A 27,201-nucleotide genomic window follows, 5' to 3' on the forward strand; every position below is an offset into this window, starting at 1 on the left:
CACGTATATAATAAACATAATTGCATAAACATATAAATCATATATAGTGAAACTTTGAAACAACAGTTGTAAATGTATAAAATAGCTAGGACATTTAATATAAATTAATTACAATAGTAAATAGTAAGTAGCTTATTCACCGAATGCCTGCGTGACCAAACTGGGTCATTAGTGTCATAAAGTAATATCACTGATATCATATAATTTATATATGATCGAAATCGTAGTGATAAATCTTACCACATGTAGTATTAAACACATCGTCTATGTGTTTGAATTATACATGGTATACAATATACATATATATTGCGTAAATGGACAATACTTAATTATTCATTTATCTTCGCTATAAGAACCACGTATTTATATGGAAAATTAAACGAAAATGCGTACATTTATTCTTTACAATTTATTTTACTCCCGAATAAAAATATTCGTTCACAGAGGATGCAATGTATATTAATCGAAAACGAACATTAAGTTTTGATTATTCTAGCCCAAAATCTATTGAACGTCTACCTACTTATGCCTATTGCATATATAATATATATAATATAATAATAATAAATGACCAAATTTTACACCGAATGCGTGTAAAATGGGGGAAACATCGTTTCATGTTTTTTAAATGGTTATGGAGAAAATATTTAAATAATAGGAGTTTAATAATATATTACACAGTATTATATATAAATAAATGGTTTGTACTTACAAATCCGTGTTTGTCAGATATATTGTTGGTGAGTTTTAGCTTGTGAAACGACACGACTTTTTGCATCCACTGTTCGCCAGTCGACGGGGAATCGGGATGTATGTACATTCGTTTGGGCATTTCCGGATCAGCTTTTCCGGCCACCATCCATCGGCTAAATAACGATTAATATACACACAAATGTTATTAACAGGGTCATTGTATAAATCGGGTGTCGAGAATAAAATAATGCATGATTTATTAATGCAATAATAAAACAAACAGAATAACTTTAAAATACAAAAAACAAAATTAAAAGCAAAAAAATCAATCGGCGTATAACGTTGTTAAATGTTTAAATCATGATAGGTAATTACAATTATTTAATAGCGGAATATATACGTGTGCAAGTATATAATTTTATTGTTTTTAATAAACGTTAAACGCCAATTTTAATAAGCAAATATACATAATGTATAACATTATAAATGGCAGATTTATAAGCAAGGAAAATATTGAATATTAATAAACAGAACGTTTGAAAATTATTTTGTTGAAACGTTAGAAGAAAGAAAAAAATGATCATGCTGTGAGTTAATAAAAATATGTATAGTACATAATATTATTTTATATTTGAGCCGAATCAACCCACACACGGTTTTTCTTTTTAAATGTTGAGGTTATAACTAATGAAATTAAATACAATAAAATGACCGAATAAACTTAACAAAAAGGCCATGGAATCATACAAGTATTTAAGTATTTTGTCAATAGAAATTATAATCTAAAATAATGAATTATAATGGTTATTATGTACTAAATTCGTGTCACTGCACGTTCATTTTTTTTAAATATGGACAACTATACCTAATAAAAAGCATAAATAGTTAAATGTAATGTCATTTTGAAGATAAATATATAAATTCAAAAATAACCAAATTTTTATTATATATAATATTGTTATGCATTTACCATTGATGATCCCATATACATACATATTGTTTACAACATTATATATTATCTAAAAAATTAGTCATTTGATTGAAATTTGTTTACTTTTTGTACCTGTTGTGGAACTTATAGCGACAGTCGTCGGCGGCCACGATGTCCATTAGCAGTATGTATTTGGCCTTTTTGTCAAGCCCCATTACTCGAACTTTGTAAGCGGGGAACATCCGCCTAATCGAACAAAACAAAAAAAAAAGAAACTAAAAAACAGGAAAAAAACAATACGGGTTTATCATACAAAATATAAAAACAGAACCAAATAATAATAATAAAATATAAAAGTCGGGTTATGTGTAAATATATTACAGTGTATGTATAATATATAAGTTAGACCGCGGGGGGGTTGGACTGCAGCTCGGCAGTCGGCTCACATATAATATACTAACGATGACAACGTTACTAGGTACATAATGTAATATATTATTAATATACACAGCAGTCGAATGTATTTATTATATACCTGTTGTGGAACTTATACCGGTAGTCGTCTGACGCCACAATGTCCTGCAACAAGATGTACTTGGTTTTTGCGTTCAGACCGCTCACCCGAAACCTCATCTGGGGAAACATTTGCCTGCAGACAGTTTTTTCGAATATTTGGTTTTTTTCCCCAATACACAAATATTATAATATAAAACAAAATCACGCGCACTCAACATATTATTTAAACCATATTGTAACCACACTAATGTGAATATTATAATCGCAGTAAAATTGTCTAAGTACTGAACATAGGAGTATATCAGCTATACTCGTGGAAGAGTAAAAACTGTCTATTTTAACTTATAAGTACCTATATAAAGCGATTACGAAAAGATAATAAGGAATTAACAAATACACGTTAAATTTACTAATATATACCCGATTAAAAAAATAACTGGAGGTAAACATACAGTATACAGTGGTGCGCTGCATCCGCATTACAATGTGTATAAAATATATTAGAAAATAACACGAAGTATTCTATCCTTTATATAGAAAGCTAAATGTATAATATTTTATAAACGATATTATATCAATTATATCGTGTTTGTAATACTATACATTTACTATTCCCTATCAAAAACCAATACACAACTTATGTTTAAACAAAATATATATAGGTAAACGTGTTTAAAAACTAATTTCTAGCTGCAGGACTTGTATGATATATATAATGTCACATAAATATATTATATATATATATAACAATATAGTCTCTATATAATATCCCTCGTAACAACATCATATTCGGAAATCCTTCTCTCGCTGCTTCTGCTGTTGTTACCACTGTTCTTCCTCGTCCGAAAAATATATAAAAACCATCTGCTACATACGCTGCCCCCATCCCCCTCCCAGCTAAACTCCCTATTAAATGGTGGCAGCCATCTTTAATCGTCACAATAGGATGAGTGCATGATATCTCGCACTTTATTATTACGGTAAGTACGCTTCATCGCTCGCCCTTTTTCACACCACCCCCCTGCACACATACACGTAGGATCCATTATTCGCGAGCGCCCGTTCCATTATACGTATACCATGCGGTATATTTTATAAATTTCAACCCTTATATAATAAATATTATATACGTGTGCGTGCACGCGCGTGTGTGTGTGTGTTAATACGAGCTGAGAAAACCGGCGGTGGTGCGTTATCAATGGCGGGGTACAGGGGTGCGAGCGAGTGCTCGCTCACGACGGAGTAGGGCGTGTTTGTGGGCGAAATCCAAAGTCCGGAAGTGAACTTAACCGAATTCGATCGGTCGCAAGGGTGGCTGTTTCTCCCTGGAAACACATATATTGTATTCGAAACGAAATAATACATATATGTGTGTGTGAGCGTTTATTTGGGAGTTGCTGTAGCAGAGGGAAACATGATATAGGTTTTAAGTATTTTTTCCTATTACCATTATACATATATTTTGTATTATTTTTTTAACCGATAACATGTTATCGCGCATTGTTGAAATGTCCGATCGGACAATAAAAACACGTATGCGGTTTTTGTGTGGGCGAAAAAAATAAAAGAATAATATATAATTTGTTCCCATTATTTTGCTGTCGATCCATTGTGTACGCACGTGGATTTCAAAGCCATCCAATATCGTTCGAAAATCGTTTTACCCATATGTACATCGATATCATAATATATTATATAATCCTGTATGTATAACTACACTGTACACGCCAGTATATGTGTATATAAATTAATGTACCCTCCCCGTCTTTGTTCTGTTCGTGACAGTTCTTTTAAATGAAAAAAAAATAGTTTTCCGCCATAATATATCTAGCTCTGAACGATGACAAATTGTATGGTAAAATTTTTTATCGTCCATGCACTTATAATATATGTTGTATTAATAATTTAACGACTACAAACGCGCAAGGACAGTTCAAAGGATAAACACGCACGAGCGTATACAAAATATATTAACGAACATCACATACTGTGTAGTACCTAATACCTATATACCTACCAAACATATATAATAATCTGCACACTGTCAAAATCATAAAATAAATACACGATGTGTACTTTAGACTCCAAATCAATGGTTTTTATTTGTATACGTAATTAAATGAAATCGGCGTATTATATTTCTGTTTTTTTTTTTTAAGGCGAACAGTGTATTTATTTATTTTGTAAATTTTGTAAATTTCGATTAAGAATTTCGAATTATTGTTCGTCTAATATTAACTTACTGCAGTTCCAGAGTATGATTTTACTTAAATTTTAAATATAATTAATTTTATTAGTTTATTACGCTATTACTTATGTAAAATAAATATTATGAACGGCAGGTAATTGAATAAGTATTTTTTTAAATCTTAGAAAATATTAATAATGCTACTATACGTCAAATAACATTATGCTGTACATCCAATAGCCACGGATGCCACAAATAAAAAATAAATATTATACTATAGATTATGTTTCTTATCGGAATAATTACATAAATCGAAATACTAAATTAAACTTTACTATTGTGGCTCCTGTATTCAAACAACAACCAATAAAATGGTGTTTATTAACACAGATTTCGTTAAAATCAAATTAATTTTCATTGATTAATCCCGAAATCCTTAAGTCGTGCGACAAAAAGACCGAAAGACAGAAACAACGCGCGTAACACTGAACCAATTAGGTTTTAGATACAGTTACACTATAACCATAGTTCTAGTCAAACAAGAAATCTGTTAGCGAGACTTATTTTAAATTCTATAACCGACAACTGTGTAAGCAAAACGCCAAACGAATATAAACGCTATGATTGTGATGCATTATTTTTCTGATAAAAAAAAAAAAAACAGGAATAATAATGAAAATATTTAAAAAAAAAAAAAAAAAAAAAAGGGTTCTCTCGGGATTATGCGATTATTCTCATTTTCTTGTGTCTCTTACACACACCGCGATCGTCGGAAAAAAAGGACGCTTGAACGCGCGTTTTTGATAAACGTTCACACGGCGCCTAAAAAAAAACCCCATAGACCGTACGTAAGAGTATAAAGGGCGGCGCGAGCGAAGAAAGTGTTATTTTGTGTGTTAAGAGACATTATACACAGGTATATAATATTGTACACATTATGTTATTATGTATAATAATATGTACCTACAAAGAGCGCGTCACATTGTGCGGCGACGGCGGCGTGTGCATATTATATAGTGTACCTATACACATACTGTGGCGCGAGGAGACGACGACGCGACACGGTCGATTGGACAGAGAATAATGAACGAAGGAGAAGAAGGTGTTTCTCTTCCTATTGTGCATAATGGGTCGCCGCTACCTATATATACGTATACAAATACAAATATAATACATAAACACATAATATAAATACGCGCATATATATAGGTATAAAATATAATATGTATAGGCGGGTACCTACGCGAACATAATATATAATATAAGAGCGTTTATATATATAAAACCCGAATACAATAAGGAGCGAAGGCGGTGGTGTGTGTGTTTGTGTGCGGTTGTGCTTTCGTCAACGCCGACGACTTAATGTACCGTGTAAACACGACGAAGACGCGCGCACCCGAAAAAAAACACTCTGCGCGTAGCACATTTGGCGTTTTACGATATCGTCGTCGTCGTCGTCGGCCGCCGCCGCTTCACGCCCACGGAAGTATTAGCGACGACGATCGTTTATATTTTCCACCCGTTTATAAATCATAGTAAATAATAATATAAAACGGCGGGGAGAGGCTATGTATTCTACCTATAATATAGCCGTACGTCGATTTCCGATACACACACGTTCATGGACGGTATTTATTTCGTCGTCCATATAATATATTGTATTATGCCTATTATATAACTGCAGTACCCACGACACGTACTTATTATTCCATTGCGTATATCATTCCGAATCGTAAATGCACGCAGCAGCATATCCGTTTACGTCATGTCACCCCGTGCCCGGAGATTATAGAGGAGACAAAATACAATCATCCGGTTAATGTTAATAATAATAATCGAAACACTATTACACGGACGACGAGTACCTATAAAAAAATGATTTTAGTAAGACGACGCGACGCGACTCAACTCAACTCGACGCGCGCGCGCGAGCGTGTATATGTAATATGTATATAATATTATATATGAAGTAGGTAGGTAGGTAGGTAGGTACGCGCGTACGGATGGTTAGCGATATGATTGATAGTGGTGAGCCCGGGCAGCGGGTGGTGGCGCCAGCAGTAAAAACAAACATACCCCGCGGGTCGAAAAAAATCCCGTGTCCGCCCATCACCGTATAGTCAGTCGTTGTCGTAAAATTTAATAATAATAAATATATATATATACATACATATATACACACATACATACGAACGTACGTGTGTGTATATCTGTATGTGTGAGCGTGTGTGTATAAAATAGAGACGCGCGCGCGGCAGACCCGAAAAAAATATTCCAGTTAATTTTTACCTTCTCTCGTCACTTTTTGATTTATAAACGCTTTGTTGGTTTTTTTTTTTTTATTATTATTATTATAGTCGTCAACCGGTCGACCCGGTCGATAACGACGACGCGCCGAATTTTTAATACGGCGTTTGTATCTACCTCGTTATGTTTAAATATATATATATAAACGGTACACCGAAATATCATACACTCGTAAATAGATGACGGTTTTCCATATATTACATATATTATACACGTGTACGATTAGTATTATTATTTTCATGTGATTTACGATAATAATACGTCTATATAATATTATAATTGGGTGAGCGAATAACGCGTATAGTTTTAATATTATAGATAAATAGTTTGGTGAAATGCAGCAGCATATATTTATTATTAATTTCATTTATCGAAATGAACGCAAGGTACTTATTCGAGTACCACTGTATTATATGCATTATAATATAATAATGCATTAACAAACAAAAGATAATATTTTAGCATTAGGAAATTTTTCGATGGAGTGCATGGTTTATATTAATATATAGATAAAAAATTTAATTTTTCATGATTTTAATTACTATCAGGTATTTATAGATTTTATAGCTAATGTGAATGCACAAATAACCCGATCAAAGAACCCCGCACAACTCACTACCCCCGTAAAACACCGATATTATAATATTATAATACAGGGTAATCGCCAACCATGTTAAGTGTTGACATTTACTTTTGAGTTTATTCATTTTCTGATTTCATACATTTTTTAATGATCTTTTTTTCAAATACTTAGTATGTCATTTAAGGAGTACCTATCGTATTACAATACCAACTCCAATTTTCATATAAAAATCACCCTTTTTTCTGTTAATTACTAAGTAGATTTTTTTGATAATTTCAATGGATCCAAATCAAATGAGTGGTTTTTGAGTTATTCAAGTTTATATATAAGGATAATGTCTATAATAATAGATTTGAAGGATAAGGGGACTATACTGGTATGAAAATTAAACTATTTAAAAATATAAGAATTATTTTCTGGCATAGACATGACATTATATACATTCATGCAAGTTGATATTTTTTTAAATTTTAGAATAATAGGTAACCCATTGCAAAAATCATAGAGAAGAATATTTTTGAGAGTTGACTAATCAATAAGTCTATTAATAATGTTTTAAAGTTATTCATATAAAGGTAAACGGGTTGATAAAGTATACTTAAAAATTCCAAAAATCTGGATTTGAATAAATTCATAACTAATGACTAATGAGTAATGAGTGTGAGCACGCTTGGTGAATCACCCTGTGTATTGTAGACCTGGTGCAGCAGTGAGTACCTACACTGATGTGTGTATTCGCATTAGTATAATGTAGGCTATAAACGGTACCGTTAACGTTCCATTATATTTGACCATACACAATAGGCATTTAGTCGGGATTTATTGAAGTACTACACAACGCATATAATGTGGTATAGGTATAAGAAGTAATAATTCCAATTTTTTTATTACTGCACACAATACGCATGAAATCATAGACCGGGGATGAGAATTATCGTTTTTTACGTCGTTGACAAACGAATGGGGGGCACGTCGGTTTACGACATCGGCTATCCTGCGTAAAAAAAAAAGATAAAATATAATTACTTGTGTCAGTCCTATTATTTTATAATATAGTAGCATATTGCATGTACGTTTCAATAATATGATATATCTAGAAACGATTAGATGCGTACGGTGATGCACGTGACACAGTTTTTCGGTAAGATATAATTATTATTTTAAAATTCTACATAATAATTACTATGTAATACACAATAATACCTAACAATAATCAACAATAATATAATAATGATACGCACAGATTAAAAAAAAAAATCGTCTGTGTCTTATTACGCATACAATCGCAAATAAGTTTATTTTCTTTGATATTATACGCAAATTATAAAATATACATTGTAAATGTTGTATTTATATAAATACATATATATATATATATGTACATTCGCCAAACGACATTTTCATACGTCTTTGCAGAGTTCTCTGCCGACTTTTGGCGCCTGTAAACCCGTGTCCGTGTCGTAGTTCTAAAATATTGTCAATCACGTTCTCGGAACATAATATTATAATTGTAGTGATATGAAATTTGTGTAGAATACTCAGTGCAGCCACGCGCTGTTTGCGGGGATTCGTACTTCAATAAATTCATCAGAATATTATAATCGTGGTGAAAGATTGGGTTTTCGACCAATTTAATGTTTCATATATTATATTATATACGTATATTAAACATATTATTATGTATAATGCGAAATATCTGAGAAACAATTTCGCGCGAGACTTATATCATTTAAAGCGATAATCAGTACGCAGAAATAGCAAATAAAAAAATTATAATAATACAAAATTGATTCTATTCTCGTAATATTACTTAATTACAACGACGATAATTAAAGGTCAACCTGACGACGATAAGAAAAATAATTTAAAATATAACATCATAATCAATAACAATAGGAATCAGTGGATATCGGTTCTAATATTAACAATATTTTATATATTTATAGGCATATGGTTACCTGTACATGCTTTTTTAATTTAAAAAAAATGCATTTTATTTAATAAATACTTTTACACTTTTTTATTATTTTATTTCATTATTTTTTTTTTTTTTTTGATGTTAAACATTCAAGATTGATATTGTTTCACTAAAATTGTTTTTGAGAGCTTCCTGTGATTGAAAGCATAAGTTTGGATTAGCGGATTATGGTAAGAAGCTAGTGTTTTGAAATCTTTAGTCAAAGAGCTTTCGTCTCTACGTGTACGACTTTGAAGAAAAGCTCAGAGTATATAATATTTAGGCACATAGGTAGGTGTATGAGAAATGCCAAATTCTGGTAGGTGATTTTATGAAATAACCGACTTGTATCAAGTTGTTGATGTGGTTAATTTTTTTAAAAGGTTTTAATATTTTTCTAATGGTGTTCATAACATCCGGAATCTTTTGTTTATCGTTGATATTGTGGTGTATCTAAAATTACCGCAGTACGATTTTACAACGCGGTGTTTTATACACTCATGCGTATTTAAGTTGCCTATATACAATCATGTCCTATATTATAAGCGTGTCATTAGCGCAATGTTCATTGTACACAGAATACGATAATTATATCATGAGAAATATTCGACAGAGAGAAACACGTTGAGTAAAAGAATAAGAACGATGCTTGGAATGAATTTGGTGAAAGAAAAAGGGAAAATGGGTGTAGGAGTAAAATGACGACGACGAGTTATGAAAAGCCGGTAGAGGGGGTTTATTGTGGAAAAATTGCAAGGAGAAAAAATAAAATAAAAACAATACGAGAAAAATCTGTTGTCCTTTTACGTTTTAACAGTGCAGTCTTTTGAGGTGTCGACCGAAAACGCCGGGGTGAAGTGAGACAACAAGTATACACATATATTATACGCACGCGGAAAACACACTGCTACATCGTGTTGTATACAGAGAAAGATGCGAAAAAATATTAATTGTGCGCAGAGAGAAAGGGCGAAAGCTCTATACCACCGCCACTGTATATAATCACTACTGAACTCGACAGTGTACATAATACACGTCAAAAGGATATTATTATCATTATACAACGCGGGGTCGTCCTGCTCGTAGCGGTGTGGCGTATTATTATTATGTGTATATAATATATACGGGACTCGAAAATTAGCCTGGTGTGAACATTTTCTAAAGGACACTCGCGGGATGATCGAGTAGGGAGGGGTGTGGGGAAAAGGAGTCGTAGGATGACAAACAGATGCGACGCGACGGCGAGAAACTCTTCCGGAAAAACGAGCACTTTTCCATATTTTCTCCTTGTCGACGTTAAAGAGCTCCGACCCCGATAACCGTGAGGTGAGGTAGTAGCGGAGAGCGCCTTTGTACTCGGCTTATTACGGTCCGGCGAACAAACTCTCAAGGCGAATGCAGATTTTCACCGTATACGTGTCCATGTGTATACGCGCGATACAAGAGAGAACCTACGACGTACGGTCGAATATAACTTTAGATTTTATGTTTTAAATGCATAAACCGCATTTTATTCTTTTACGTCACGAGTTTTTCCTATAGCAAGAAACGGATTTTGTATAAGATCGCCAATTAAACACGCATATAATATTATTATTTATTAATATTTATGATTAATAAACGATGTAATGAAGTAAATCTCTATATTACAGTACATGTCGTATAAGTGTATAAAAAATATACAGTGATTATAATAAAGGGATACTTATTATGATCACGTCGCTACCAACCTCGCAAGAAATGCACGAAAATCAATTTAGAGTGGAAAATAAGTTATTATACGTTATTATTATTATTATTATTATTAAGTATACAATTATTTTATTACGTGCCTCGAAAATCGCCTGACCCGGCCGGTGCGTGGTGATCTCGTCGACGCCCCTATGGGGTATAATATGTTTAACGCTATTACATATAAAGTTATCGTTTGACATTTAAACAACACCTATATGAAATAAGTGGGACGGCGATGAGTACTAGAAAATACAAACTACACTAAAACAAGAGGGAACTGGTATTGAAACTTTTAAGTGCACATCGTAAGTATGTATGAGTATACAATATGTGTGTGTATGTATAAATAATACAATTATTTTTTTTATAAAAATGATAAACCTTTAAAATATATAATAATATTATCCTAAATTTTATGAAACTATTTTTGTATATTATATTGTACTCTTGCCACAAGCCTGAGATTCTTTTTTCGTGATTAAAATATGTACAATAGTATAGAAACATATTTTTTGAGATGTCTATATATGTATATGAAGAAGTATGAACAAGATTTGGGAATATATGATAGTGAAGATAGGGAAGAATATGGAAGAAAAGAAGAGGCAGTAAAGGTATTAAATAAACCACAGAAAATTAAAAAAAGAGAATGTAGAAATATGTGATACACATATTCTAACCTTAGATATCAGCGTAAATATTTGATTATTTAATCCATAATCTCCTTATATTAGGTATAAGTTATAATACTAGCGATTAATAAACAAATAATATAGTGTTTTTATTGAACATATGTACTAAATACCAATATATTCTAGTAGGTATATTGTATGGGCGAGTGAGCTTCACACATATTTTTTATATTTTCGTTTTACACTCAGTATGGGAAAACTCATGAGAGAGCTGTTGAACTTTCGATTAATTAGTCGGGGATAAGAACATCTCAAATTCTCAAGTAGTAGTTGAGATTTTGAATATTTTTTCAACTCTTCAAAGTAATTTTATGACACCAGAGCCGGTACTTTTCAATTTTCCTAAAGCATATCGCTATAATATTAGTGTAGCAGTACAATATTATAAAATATAAGGTATGTATGTATACTAAATACAATATACCATCATCCACCAGGTTAAAATCTTATTTTTGTTTTGCTTCCGTTGAAATATATAATACAAACACAATTACAATGATTAATTTTATTATTTTCCACTACTTTATTCTGGACATATTTTTGATGTAAACGTAAAAAGCTGAAGAAAGATTCGACTAAACCTACTCATAAAGTCAAACCGAATATAATAAATAAACAAAACAAACAAAAACAAGAGTACCTAGTACCTACAAAACATTATTACAGAACTACACTTCACGTCACTTGACAAACGTAATCTCTTGGGTGCGTAACATTGTATAACGAGTCGAATACCCGATGATAAATTAATAATAATTTTGTTTTACAGGTCAAACTCATACCCGGTTATTATAATATATAGGTGTGGGTGTGTCAATATAGTGACAAAGTTCGCAGATTTAAATGAACGAGCAAGAAATATATTTTTAGGTTTGCAAGAGTACGTCTAACTACTAAATTATATACTGTGTACAAATTTATACGAATGAATTTGTTGAATATATACGCGGGATATTCCTATCAGCGATAACACACGCATATTGATTGGGTTTATGCAAATTGCAATCGTATTATTTAGATACTCGAACACGCGTATACCAAATCGACCATCGTAGTCCCGCGATTTCACGCGTGTGATTTTTGCACCTAGTGTACCGATCATTTGTCGGAAGAATACATGTAGGGAATAGAGAATTAAAAAATAATAATAAATCGATAAAACCGTCACGACTCACGTATATAATAATAATTTAATGTTACGGTGTTTCGTATATATACCTACACATAATATACATTTTGTACACTCAATTTACAACGCGAACGTCAATAACAACAACAATATTTTATTGGCAGTGGTGTTAATCAGAATAAATCAACAATATTGAAACTCGTTATAATTCGTTTAACACGTATCACACTATACGGAACTAAACGAATGCGCGAAAACCTAAACGTGATTAAAATTTAAAATATTTATCAAATCGTCGACTAAATACTAGTTGTATAATATACTCCATAATTCGGTGTATTACATTTTGCCGAATTATAAATATTAATAAATAGAATTATACCTATCTTCACTCCCAATCAAAATAATATATATTCCCCGAATTGACTAAATATAAGCTAATCAGCCCATTTATTTCTGGTGTTATTTTTAAAACGACTAATATTTGGTGTCGAATACGCAGATTGTTTATATAGGACACAGCCGATAATTATGATTATTAATATTATATAATATACAGACGTTGCATATCGCAGCTACACAGTTTTCGTTTTAAAATCAACTGAAGATTTAATATATACTCAAACTATCATAACGCAAAAATACAGAATATGAGGAATTGTGAAGGTGAAATTAAGTTATAACCAACTACAGGCTACAAAAATATAATCAAAAACCCTAGGAAAATAAAGATGACGATGAGCTAACGGAGGCGCGGTACACTAGAGGATATCATAGTTTAAGGTTTTCTTCAATATGATTTATATCATATTGTTTATTTTCGCACAACTATAATCTCACTCACACACACACACACACACACACACACACAATACCATCCTAGCCACGCCCCTTCGACGTGGGTCCGTTGATGGAATAATTAAGCCCTCCCATGTAGAGCCGATACCGGAATGGCCGGGGAGGGCGGGCGGCAAGCGGGAGGGCGGGCGGCAAGCGGGAGGGCGACGGCCACCAAAGACTATACGATCGTCGTGGTGTGTTCGTGTGTATGTGTACTCGGCACGAAGGAGTGAGTGAGAGAGACGACAGAAATAATAATAATAAAAAATATAATAAGTGCACGGCAACCGCGGTAAACTGGTTGCGATACGTGCATGCCCCAGTGGTGGGCAAAAAGCGCACCGGGCCGGCGGAAGTGACGGGCGCGCGCACGCTACGCGATCAGTTGAGAACCACTGTCGTGGAACACAACTGAATAGTGTTATTACGTGCACACGACGTATACTTATAGTTATGTACATATTACATATATATATATATATATATATATATAATATATACCAAGTGGTCGTGGTACGCGTACGTCTCGCCGGCGCACTATTTACTCTGTACCGTCAACGACGGGATAACGAGCTACGATCGCCCGCCCGGCCACGGATATATACTACGGTGGTACCCTATCATTAGCGTTTTATTTTTTTCATCTTTTATTTTATATTTTTTGATGGATGTTATAATTACCGGGTCTCTCGCCTTCGCCCTGTTTGTTTTTGGTTTACACCATCCAACACACACACTAACAAGACACGTCTCGATTTTCTCCCTCTCTCTCTCACTATCTTTCTCTCTTACTCTCTCACTCTGGCCAAGGTATACTCATATTGGAACACCGTGGATCGCGGGCGCGCGTCCGCACACACGCACATGCCCAACACGGAGGTATTATTTATATTTTATGATTATTATTATTATTACACGATTATAAAATAACGATAAAAAAAAAAATTCCACGAGACCAAATAATATTAAAAGCGCGTCGTCGTCATTGTCGTCGTTATAATATTATAGACGCGAGAACGCGGTTTGAAGACTGCACTACCACACGGGCCGAGGTGTGCGCCTCGCGTACGGGTTATGACTGGAGGAGAAGAGAGGGGAAAAAATCACTTTTACCGATCGATACGCGCGATAGTCGTCGCCTCACGAACAACGAGAGGCGCCTGACCGCCGCCGGTCGGCCGACCGACCATATTAAATATTATGAAGCGTGTGTGTTTACCATCATGATATATATTATATTATATTATTACAATATATTACACACGGCCTGGTCGCGGTTTTTTATTATTCGATTTCAAAACGTATCAGTTTTTCTCGATTAAACATTATTTTCATACGCTTACATTTTACTTGTATAGTACTAATTTTATGTAACGTGTACATGCCACTTATTGCGCGTCTGCATATTATAATATGTTCAGCAGTTCTACACATAAACTAAACCGTTGTATGTGTATCGATGACGAATTGATCGCGAAGTAGGAACCTGCAACACCAGTTCACACTTATCGTTTTGTATTACGACGTCTCTCCTCGTCGTATAGTTGGTCAGATATTAAATTACATGTAATAAATTTGCACACGAGATTCGCGCAGAAGTGCTCCTTTAGCCGAAATTAGAATTAAAATTAAATTAGGCACCTCAAGTCTTCATCGCCCCGTACGCATAGCAAACCATCGCTACTGACAGTATTATGAATCCCATTCACCGGAAGATATTAGGACAACAGGAATAATAATACCTACATGGTGCCCATATACTTATATACATTATATATACGACATAAAACGAAAACCAAAATCAAGGACTATTATTGTTGGTTTTCGTTATATCGGGGGCGGAACTAAACTATACAGTCCGAGGGAAGTGTACACGCGCGCGTATAATACAAACTATAACTACACAGAGTATTACAGGAAAAAACATGACCATCGCGTTTCACCCCAAATCGTTACTACTACAAACTGCAGTGTTTGCCCCTTGAAATGAGTCTTTCTTACTATACATTATATATAGATGTATGTATACACATAACATTATACTTCCTATATAATAGCTTATAAAAAGCTTTACGTGCAATCAGATTTTTACAATGACCTATATAATATAACACAGCTATAACAGTGAGTTTGTAGTTCAGTATACATGATATACAATATACAATAAACATATATATACATAAGAGAGAGAGAGGAAGGACAAATACATTTTTTCTTAAATATTTTTGTCGAAAGACATTACATATCCAGTATTAATAATGGTTTAATATATATATATACAGGTACGACGATATTAAAGTAATATAAAAAACACGAGTGTGACGAGTTTCGGCGTGTGGCGATGTATACGTGACGCACACAACACACAGAATAATATAATAGTAATCGTCACATCCGACCTTTAACTATAGTCTACCAATATAAAATCATAATATAATAATAATATTTTATGCCTCCTACTCATAAATAATAATAATGCACACCGCGTTACATTCGGTTCAAATATTTGATTTTTGTCGACGAGAGTCGCACGTCGCATAATACATCAAACACGCTTCGTCCGAAGTCATATTATATACTGTGTGTGTATAATAATACCGATTTCAATCTAGTCAATTGCTCTAATTGCGCGCGACCACACAAACGCTGCCGCTCACGCAATTATTTAATCACGTCCAATTTTCCCGTTTCCCTTCAGCCCGCCACCACCACGAGCTTCGTCGCCGACGGCAAACATCAACTTTATAATACAACATCACCACCGCCCGTTGTTACTATATACTACAATACGGTACTGCAATACTACACTCGCTCTGAATTTACTCTTATCACAGCCACGTCCATAACTCAACGTCGTAACAATAGATAAATATTGTTAAGCTACAGCCATCATCTTCTTCTCGTCCCTGTTTTCTATCTCACTTTTAGTTATTTTTATTATTATCATACTATTGTCAGACGCAGTACCGCTATAAGGTAGAGTGAGGTGATGCAAGTACTTAGTGTTGTATTATATATCACTCAGTACTCACTTAAATATTATGCATATCTATTGTACTTAGAAACTTCTAGACATCTAGACAAAAGCCGCCGCATCCACCGCCGCCGGGTAGCGAACAAAAAATATAATTTTAAAATAAAATGGGGTAATAATATAATTTGCTTACCTACGATAGCGGAAGCCAAACGAAAAAAAAATTGACGAGTCGTCGCGCTTAAGTGGTTATCCCAGCTGTAGGTATCCACTGCAGTGCATATCCGCTCAAATATATACCCCCCTCGCGATACAGCGACAGCGTTGTAAAGATCAAGTTTTAAATAAAATATATGAAAAAAATCGTTTACCCGCATGGCTTGAACTGAATTAAAGGCAGCGGATAGGTATGAATGGTACGATTACCAAATATTATGAAGTGTGCTTTACAGTATATGGCAGTGGTTGTCAACCTTTTCGGGTCCACGGCTCCTTTTGATTTTGAAATAAAATGTACGGCTCCCATACGAATATTTAAAAATAAACAAATTTAAATTATTTATAATAATTTTAATCTAACTTTATTTTTAATGGGACGGCTGTGCTTGTTTTTGTTGCATTATATCATCAAATAAATGTAAATAGTAATCGAAATATGCTATTACTCGATATCGCAAACACGGTTATCGACGGCCGATCTGTCTCACACACCCAAAATGTAATATGTATTGGTGCGCGGAAATTGTATTTTTAGTTTCTATTGCGAACGCGGCTCCCTTAATAATGACCGGCGACGCACAGGTGAAAAACACTGGTATATGGTAATGAATGTATGTATATCCCTGACCGGAAACGAAAATATTACTGTTTTTGAAAACGAAACCAATTTAAATATTTTAAGGTAGATACATGCTTAAGACATATTTGTCAGTAATTAATAACTTAAATCGTTTTGATTGATCACTTTTTTTATTTAATATTAAATTAATTGCATTGAAACTGTCATCGGATACGGCGCTTATAACCGGAACAGATTTTTTTTTTTAAATCAAAATTTTAAGTTATTGTTAATAAAAATCATACACCAAAATTGGAAACGAAATTGTTGTTATTCTTCTAGAAACTGAACTGAACGAAATCATATCAGAAAGGTTACAGTCAATATGTGTTATTGTAGCCGTTTTCTTTCAGACGTTGGTAAATATATACATATTATAATGGTACGATATTATACGCTCCGTGCAGGCGTCGTCGCGTGTTCGTCGTTTCACGCACGAAATTCTTACATGGCACACTCAAGACAATATAGGTAATGATAATGTACGACGGCCGAGATGCGGTACACGCACCCTGCCCGAGGGCAGCTTCGGCCAGCTCGCGCGATAATAGTCTACTTAATAGCCATCCACACGAGACAAATTATCATCATCGCACACATATTATATAATATGTAACAAACGTGAATGAAACAATTTTTTCAATACACTACATGTTATCTATACATTGGTTAGGCGCTTCATGCATCTAGTATATATGGTAATAAGTACTTACAAGTTTACAACTCAATACTTCTATACATAGTACAAATAAATTCATAAAATGTTGTCGATTAAATTCAACAAATATTTTATATTTTCCCTATTGATTGAATTTTCTAACAAGAATAATGCGAGGATTTAAACCACCGCAGCCCTTTACGTAAATTTAAAACTTGCTCTCCTTAAAAAATTAGATATAAACGCCACTGCAGATATTATATTAGTGTGCAGTACATATAGCGTAAACGCACCGTAATGAATCACTTACTTAGATGACATTAAGTGACGTAGACATGACCACAAAAAATATCGTGTATACTCGGTAAATATATATATTAAAAAATGTACACGAGACCCGATCAAAAAAAGCACAGACTAGTTTATGCATATATATCACTGTACAATCCAAGTCTGGTATCTTATTAGTTATTATATACCGTGGTTGGACGATATTATAATATACGTCGGGTACCCTATGGCCTATACTACCTATTACATATACCTATGCGGTTCTACCGGAGTATCGCTTATATTCTGTCAGTCGGACTGCGCGGCGCCAACGCGGCGGCTGATATTCTAGAACGAAAACCGTTGCGGGATCAAACGACGCCTTTGACGGGGAAGTCGATAACGTGTACACTTGACCGACGGTATAAAACAAATTCGAACACGGTATTAAATTTCCAATCGACACCCGAACAGGATATTTTTCGTTATATCTGTAACGAACAACTATATAATAATATACCTACATCATACGCTTCACCGATAAAATATATTGTGTACATTAAAAATAATAACATCGGGCACGTCGTGTACAACAATGTGGGTACCTATGTTTGTCCACATATACCCGTGTTTGTATGCACGGAAACTATAATACAAACAGGAAAATAATATCTTTCGACGTGTGTGGAACGCGGACGTTCCTCGTCCTCTATACTTGCGGCGGCAATGGGGCTAATTAGGCGGAATGCAGCACACGGCGTGGACTTGACGACTTGCTCACTCACCCCACGCGTATGGTATTTGGAAAGAAGAATATTGACGGCAGATGACGATTACAACCTACACCACCGTAGTAGGTACCGAAAAAACCGTCGTGCACATTACACGTATATTATGAACCGTAACGATATTATTATCGCGGTCCGCGCGGGCGGGATTTTCCCGGCGGTGGCGGCCGGCGAGGCGCCTCGTCGTGGTTGACGTTGACCTCGGCGCGTTATATTATTATTGACCGGTTGGCCGCCGCCGCCGCGGTGGTAATTACGCGCAGAGTGTGTATAGTAGTCGTATTATATATATGTATATATATACCAAGTACGTGTATTACGTGTATAATAAATGTACGATATATAGTAAAGTGAAGTGAGGTTATGCACACACGCACGCACGCACCCGTCAGTCGCACACGCAGACTCCCACTTTTGGCCGCCGTTACCCGCGCGCATATTGCATGTAATGTATAGGTACAATAATAATATCAAAATTGAAAATATTACTGAATTGGCGCATAATGCGCGATGCACACGGATATGACCGACGGGCTAGACGCTACAACTCTAGGAGAAAAAAAAACCAAAACAAATATCGACACTGACAACAACACACACGCTTTATGCGTTTGAAGGCAGGCGCACGGATGATGATGATGATGATGATGATGATGATGTAGATAATATCTGATGGTTTGTACCCGTAACAAGACGACGACGACGACGACGATCGTGCGCGAGTACTAAACACCATTATCGTGTTCTGATATATTACAATATTATTATATAGGTGTTAATAACGCGACGCCTAGAATCATGATAATTTATTATTATATATACAACGGGACATGCGCGAGACCGGTCCCTGGCCGACACGCGAGCGCCGTCTCTCTTCGTTCTCGTTAAAAACACGGTTTTGATAATATTTCCCATTTTTTTCTCTCCTTTCCTTTCTTCGCATTTGAATAACGTTTTCCGAACGACACGAATACACCGAGCACTAGCCGCGGCCTACGCACACACACACGTCGATCGATAAAATAATAAAACAACGCGTCGTCGCGAATAGAACAAAAGAGAGCGGATATAGAGGAGAAACGCCGTGCGTGCGTGCGTGCGTCGCGCGCGCCTCTATAACGCGTTGCAGCAAACCATGCGCACGTAGATTCGTTTTTTACTATTATTATTTTACATCGTACCTACACACACACGCACGCACACACATAGACTTACGACGACGACGACGACAACGACAGCTATTACCGGGAGAGAACTCACGCACGCACACTTTTATAATATATATATTGTCAAGGAGCCGCCGCCGCCTTCTCCTATATTATAGTCCGCCGACAGTAACGTACGGCGGACGAGAGGGGGGAAAGTCCATTGTTGCCGTTGAAAAAAAAACGCCGTTCGCCCACCCCCACCTACCCTACTGCCGTTGCACCACCCCGGGTAACATGGTGTGTGAGTGTGTGTGTGTGTATATATATTATACACGTATGCAAGCGTAAGTACGTGTTAGTGTGTGCGTGTGTGTGGATGTATGCCCCCATTCACTCAGCCACCGCCGCTACCGGTCTCTACCCCTTGTTGTAACACTAGACGCACACGAACACACGCACTACACATACGCGCGTACACACACACACACACACACACACACAAACTATAATACGACTAGCACACACATAACATTGCGATGATACGCAAGCAAACTCGCGAGAACCAATTAATCCGTTTAAAATATTATACAAGTCGTGTATTTTCCAATAATTAATAGTAAACCGAACGTAAATAATAATATTTCGATATAGGTACGTGTAACATATGTGTTGATTATTATTTTATCCGTTTACGCGCGCCGTGTACGCTGTGTCTTCATAATAATATTATGACAAAAATTGTCGTACGTATAAATATTATATAAATATATGTTATTATTATTATTATTATCATTATGTCTGTTAACCTATATAATATTATACATCGTTATTATGATCATCGTCGCATTATAATTAACTATATTAATATTATTATCATTGTTATTCCCTAAACCCTATACAAGCAATAAGCCTTAAGTAAAATCGTAGATTAAAATGGAAAAAAATATAGGTGTGTATAGGTAACGCGTATAGGTTTATTGTTGTATATATAAATGCAGACTGCAATAATGCGCGTATTACCGCTGCACACATAAGTATATGAAGCTGATTCTATTAACGCATATAATTATCAACAGTTTTAGGGTATCTGCAATTTTATACGAGACGGATAATATAACTACTGCTGAACGACAGACAACGCACTCAACAACTGCCATTCGTTTTAAAAATAAAATAATATTAAATGATTTAAATGTACCATTGACGGCAACGGTGAAATTGACTTTGTTATGTTCTTATTTGGGATTACTTTTATTGTACACACTACACTTTATAATCATTAGGTATTAATGTTTAAAATGCTACTTGATAGTTAATATAATAATAATATACACCACGAGAAAAAAAAAGATTCATGCATTTCTAGTACTAGATGATTTTTAACATTAAAGTTATATATTGATGTTGTCGTGCAATGTTTCACGTGCGATACGGTAATTGTAAACATACTTTAATCGTTTACGTAGAAATAATAAAAAACCAAAATACAATATTATATGTATACGATTCTGCGAATAATACGCGTGGTCGGTAGTGAAAAAAATTATACTTCAAAAAGCGTACGATATAGAAGTGCGAGATTAACAGGCAAATATTTTTTTAATTCCAAAAAGAGAATAAAAGGTCTTTTAAGAAAAATTACCATTCGTGAGTATCTTCTACACGATTGAAATGCTAAATACTAAAAAAACCATTGATTTTTTTTATCAATACTTGATCAGTATATATATTATCGATATCCAACGTAATTTTATGGCAATTAATTCTGTGTTTTATTTTAAGAATACAAATTACTGTTTATGCAAATTTTATACTAAAAAATATACTAAGGCATTAATTTATACAATTGTGTATTCTTAGATGTTTATATATATTATAACATTGTTCATAACGCCAATGACCGCTGCGCGAGCGACAAAACCAATTATATTCGGTTACTTATCATTATTACAATATTATTAGTAAAGAATATGTATTTCATATTAAGTACCCCGCATTTATGACCGTCGTGATAGCTTTTATGTATAAAACTACATACTTATAACGATGTTTCATTTATTCTTATAAACATGTATTTTTGTATAGAATGTTATTTTAAGTTATAATTAAAGTAACTAGTTAATTAATTAAATTGATATTTCAGCCGCAGTCACATATTTAGTATATATTATAATAATATTAAGTATATTTAGTGATTTTGATAGTAAAACATTTAATATAAAACCTTTGACATTATTTAATTATAATATATAACTTACAAACTATTAAATGTATAGCTATAAAAACTACCTAGGTTTCTTTAGAATATAGATTTTAATAAGTTGAGAAGTAATTCATTATTTCATTACATATTTTAGATATCTGTATTACCTTTATACAAATTTTTATACAACTACTATACAGCTGATTGTCTAAATAAATAGGAAATTATGTAAAATTAAACAAATAAAACTACAATACCTATCGATCGTTGAAGCAATTAATATTAAAGTTTCAGGATAATAATATACATTTAGGTTATACATACAAACTAGGGTTTATTTTTAGTTATATTTTGATTCAAATAAATAGATAAACGACTTTTGTTAGAGATACTACTATAGTAAATTTTAATAAATAGAGAACCCAGTTTTATCAATAGAAAAGGTAAATAAGGTAATAAATACTTCATCATAATAATAGTGGAATATGAATATTATTTGTAGAATCGTCGGCATAAACTTATAATATTATAACATTTATAACTTATAATGTAAGAATGTAATCCATATATACTTATAAGTACCTTCACATTTATTTTTATTATTTTTCAAAGTTACATACGATTGTATGCAATATCTATTAAGTACAATAAGCGTGTAAATGATTAAAGTTATGTTAGTTGCTCATAACACGTGAAAGGAGACATTCATTAGATATTTTTAAGCGTGGGAGAGGGGATTTATGAAATTTAACTAATAAATAAATAAAATAAAAACGAAAATTTAGAATATCTGATTGTTGAATTTGTAACGAATTTACATTAGTGTTTACATTGTAAAACTGAAGGTTAGATACCTAATGTAAATTATTCTTTGCAAAAACATAAGCAAAAAAAATAAAATTGATTAAAATCTGTGTTATAAATAATAAGCACTTTGAACATAAAAGCAAACCATTCAAGTGCTATTCTTGCATATTTAATAAAAGTTTATGCAGAACACTATTATATACAGATATAGTATAACTGGGCTCTAGAAATATCCATCGTTTACACTATATGAATCATGTAACTTAATTAATAATTGGTTTTATAACCTTGTCAACCTAATCGTTGAATGGTGTCAACACTGTCAACATTGTCAACAACTTAGATGCTTATTGAAGTAAATAATACAAGGTACAGCCAATTCTAGAAACAGAAATATTCACAACCGTCTTATTTTTAGTTGTAAATTATATTTTGCATTTATAGTGTTATATTTATCACGGTCAACATGAAAATTTATATATATATATCATTAGGTACCTACGTGTATACGATTATTGTGCAATGAAATATGTACCCATCTATTACTAAATATTAAACATACCAATATGCCAAGTATGTAAACAAATATGTGAACACAGTATTATATATAAGGTATTACCTACATATAATATTATAAATAACAAATAGGTACATCCCAATTTACCAATGTATATTTTAATTTTACAAACGATCAATTTACAATCGATCGATTCAACAGATCAAAATATTAAACAAATACTATAAATTAGTTAAAATACTGAATTTTCAAAGACAAAATAACCGTTGTTGGTATCATCTCCACCCGGCGTTGTATACCAAATTAATTTATTCTGTTATACGGTCGGATAAAATACATTTGCATCTAAATCGAGTATAACTAAACGAAAACGATTATTGTTTGTTGAGAAAGCAGGTAGCAAATAACAATAATAATAATGAAACTGCAAATATAAAATATTACTGTTATATATATAAGTATCATAACGTTTTTGAATTTAAAGTTAGATACGTGTATAAATATAAAAATAACATTTTTCCGAATTATTAACACATACCGTCAAAAACAACAATAATAAATTATATTTAATGTTTAAATATTGCAGGCGCAATTACATATCCGTCAACATAAATGATGTGAATTAAAATCCAAAAATATTATACCTACCCAATTTCAAACGGAAAGAATGATGGATATTTACGGAATAATCACATTCGCCTAGTCCCTATATTTATAAATAAGGTTAAATTTAAATTAATACAGTTTCCGTTTGTAATTCGCGTGTTGGTACAATAATTTATAAAAATCACCAAAATAATTTATAGCTATTTATTTTTTTACACGGTGTTACTACTACTACGCTATTACTGCAGCAGTTAAAAAACAGTAGCGACTACGTGATTAGGCACATCGTCGTCGTACTCATCATCATCGTCATCATCATCATAATGGAAACGCGTCCATAATGTTGGGTTTAATTGTCGTCTGGCGCCAAAGATCGTATACACACACACATACATATATATATATATGTATATATTGTAATGTTTAAGGCGATTTGGTAGTGTGGGCTGCGCGACAGCTTTTCCTTATAGCCCCAAGGTGACGTTTATTGTTTACCAATATAACATTATAAAAACTATGATATAATTACAATATCTTAGATTATACCTACTTGACAACTATTCTAAAGTGCGATGGCATGAAGAGATTATAGCTAATAGTCATTGAAAAAATCACACTTTTATACATCTTTGTACCTACTTTTTTTCAAATAATTATTTTATTAGGTTTGTGTCTTGTGATGATGTATTGTGTATATATAATTTTATTTGATTGATGGATGAAAATTATTATTATGAAATATAAATTAAAAATGTAAGAAACAATAATTATACGTATACTTAAAGTTACTATATTAACCAACCTATCTTACTTTCAATATAATATTAAAGACACTAATTGACCACATTTATTAAAATAAAATACGTTAATCATTAATAATGGAAATAACAGTATAGATTAATATTATAATAGAGTAATTTTAAACATTTCGATCATAACAAAATTCAATAAAATTAATATTTTGAGCTATAACATGAAATTTCCATTTATTTAACCTGCGTTGGCTATTTATAATAAAATTATTATTATTATAAATTTTTAATTATTACTACTGCGAATATTATGAATACATATAAATCGTACAGGTTACAGGGGCATCGTTAATGGGTTGTGATAATAAGTTCTTATTATTACCAAAATAATATATTATGGGTACGCGTGATAAAAAAAAAAATTCGCCCAAAGCGTATAGCCGTATATAAAACTATTTTCAAAAAGAGAAAATCGGCATAATATGTTTATCGGATATACTAATAGTACCCTACTGCTTTAATCGATAACAGACCGTACGTTTACACGACATATTAGATAATAATAAATTATTATTTATTTCCTATACCACCTACTTACTTATATGCGATTATACGTAAATATATTATAAATATTATGATTAGATTTTTAAAAAGTAAATTATATTCTGTTGAGACCGACCTGCCAGACTTGGTGATGACCATTTCGGTGCCGAGTTTGTGGAACTTTTCCCAGAGATCCTTGCCCTCCAGCGTGACCTTGGGATCGTCGACCACGCCGTCATCCTCGGGCCTGACGACGGAACGGGGTAGCGCGGCCGCCGGGTGTGGATGGTGTACGCCGTGCGCGACGGCCGCGGCCAACGCGAGCATCTCTTCGGCCGGATAGCTACCGGCGCCCGGGTGATGCGGGGCGTGGTGCATCTTCGGCATGGGTATCATGGTGCCCGGGTAACAGGCGCCCATGGCGTACGCCGCGGCCGCTGCGGCCGACAGACCGGGTGGCGGTGGTGGCGGCGGCGGATACTGCTGTTGCTGGCCACCGGCCTGCTGCTGGATCGTGGATGGCGGCGCACCGCCACTGCTGTTGTTGTTGTTGTTCGTCAGCAGCGAACTGACGGAAAAGTCAGTGGACGACGCACGGGCCGCCGTGTACGATGTGTCCGGTGAACGTTGGCCGCCGGTCATAGCGGCAGCGGTCTGCGGGGTGTCCGGTGCCCCACGGGGTGACCGGCACCTGAGGTCCGCTTGCTCGAACCGCATAACAGCCACGCCGTCCACGCCGTTACCGTTTGACCCAGCCACTACGGTGGACCAGACTCCTGTACGAGCATTCACAAATGTTTACCGCGAGTGATTGCGACGGAGTACGGTGAAGAAAAAAAAATCCAATGCAAACCGAAATTTTTTATTTTCTTTGCGATGTCGAATTCGATTGCTGTGGACGGTAGTTCGGAAACAATATTATTTCGACGTTAATCACACGCGAGACGGTCGACCGTTGTTGTTCGCACGCGGTGTTTCGACGAGTGTTTTCGAGCGCGTCGTCGAACGCGAAAAGTTTTAAAAAATATTAATCACGACGATTATTAATATTATATATATATATATATATATATTATGTATATATTAACGTAAAAAAACTATGACACGGTGTTTGTGTTCACGCGAATAATATGCAAACACGGGGGGACCGAGTAGAGACGACTCGCCGCCAACACTACTACTACGACCACAACAAAAACAACAACGACGACGACGACAACGGTTAGCGCGCTCGGTGCCGACTGACTGTGTGGCGGCGGCGGCGATGTGACAACACCGACGCCCCGGTCCGAGTGTTAATGAGAGTCGCGTCCGGATTGGTCGAGACCGGCCCGGCCAATCGGCAAGCGTCGACGGTTTCACGCAACGGCGTCAACACACACACACACACACACACCTACAGAGCTCGCGTCGACGTACTGTGCGGGCGCACCGCGTGTGTGTACGTGTACATTTGTGTTTGTGTGTACGTCACGCGCTTGCGAGTGTGCGTGTGCGTGTTGGACGCGACGCGGTTGCGGCGGCGTT

At 34.4% G+C, this 27,201-nt stretch overlaps 1 protein-coding gene across 8 annotated transcripts in view; it reads right to left on the minus strand.

Moving 5' to 3' along the window:
- The window catches only part of LOC113557431 (optomotor-blind protein-like), a 49,181-nt gene extending 22,228 nt beyond the window's left edge, over positions 1–26,953 (minus strand). The window contains exons 1-3 of one of the 8 annotated variants that reach the window (XM_026962946.2): positions 25,811–26,953; positions 2,160–2,273; positions 713–866 (exon numbers count right to left, since the gene is read on the minus strand). In XM_026962946.2, the coding sequence (XP_026818747.1) occupies positions 713–866; positions 2,160–2,273; positions 25,811–26,391 (849 nt within the window). In that variant the 5' untranslated portion in view covers positions 26,392–26,953. Of the gene's footprint in view, positions 1–712; positions 867–1,747; positions 1,871–2,159; positions 2,274–25,810 lie in introns of all 8 variants that reach the window. The other 7 variants (XM_026962945.2, XM_026962947.2, XM_026962950.2 and 4 more) reach the window with 7 other exon arrangements.
- Positions 26,954–27,201: the final 248 nt, after the last annotated feature.

Source organism: Rhopalosiphum maidis, chromosome 1 (genome assembly GCF_003676215.2).
Source record: "Rhopalosiphum maidis isolate BTI-1 chromosome 1, ASM367621v3, whole genome shotgun sequence".
In the NCBI taxonomy this organism is placed as follows: Eukaryota; Metazoa; Arthropoda; class Insecta; order Hemiptera; family Aphididae; genus Rhopalosiphum; species Rhopalosiphum maidis.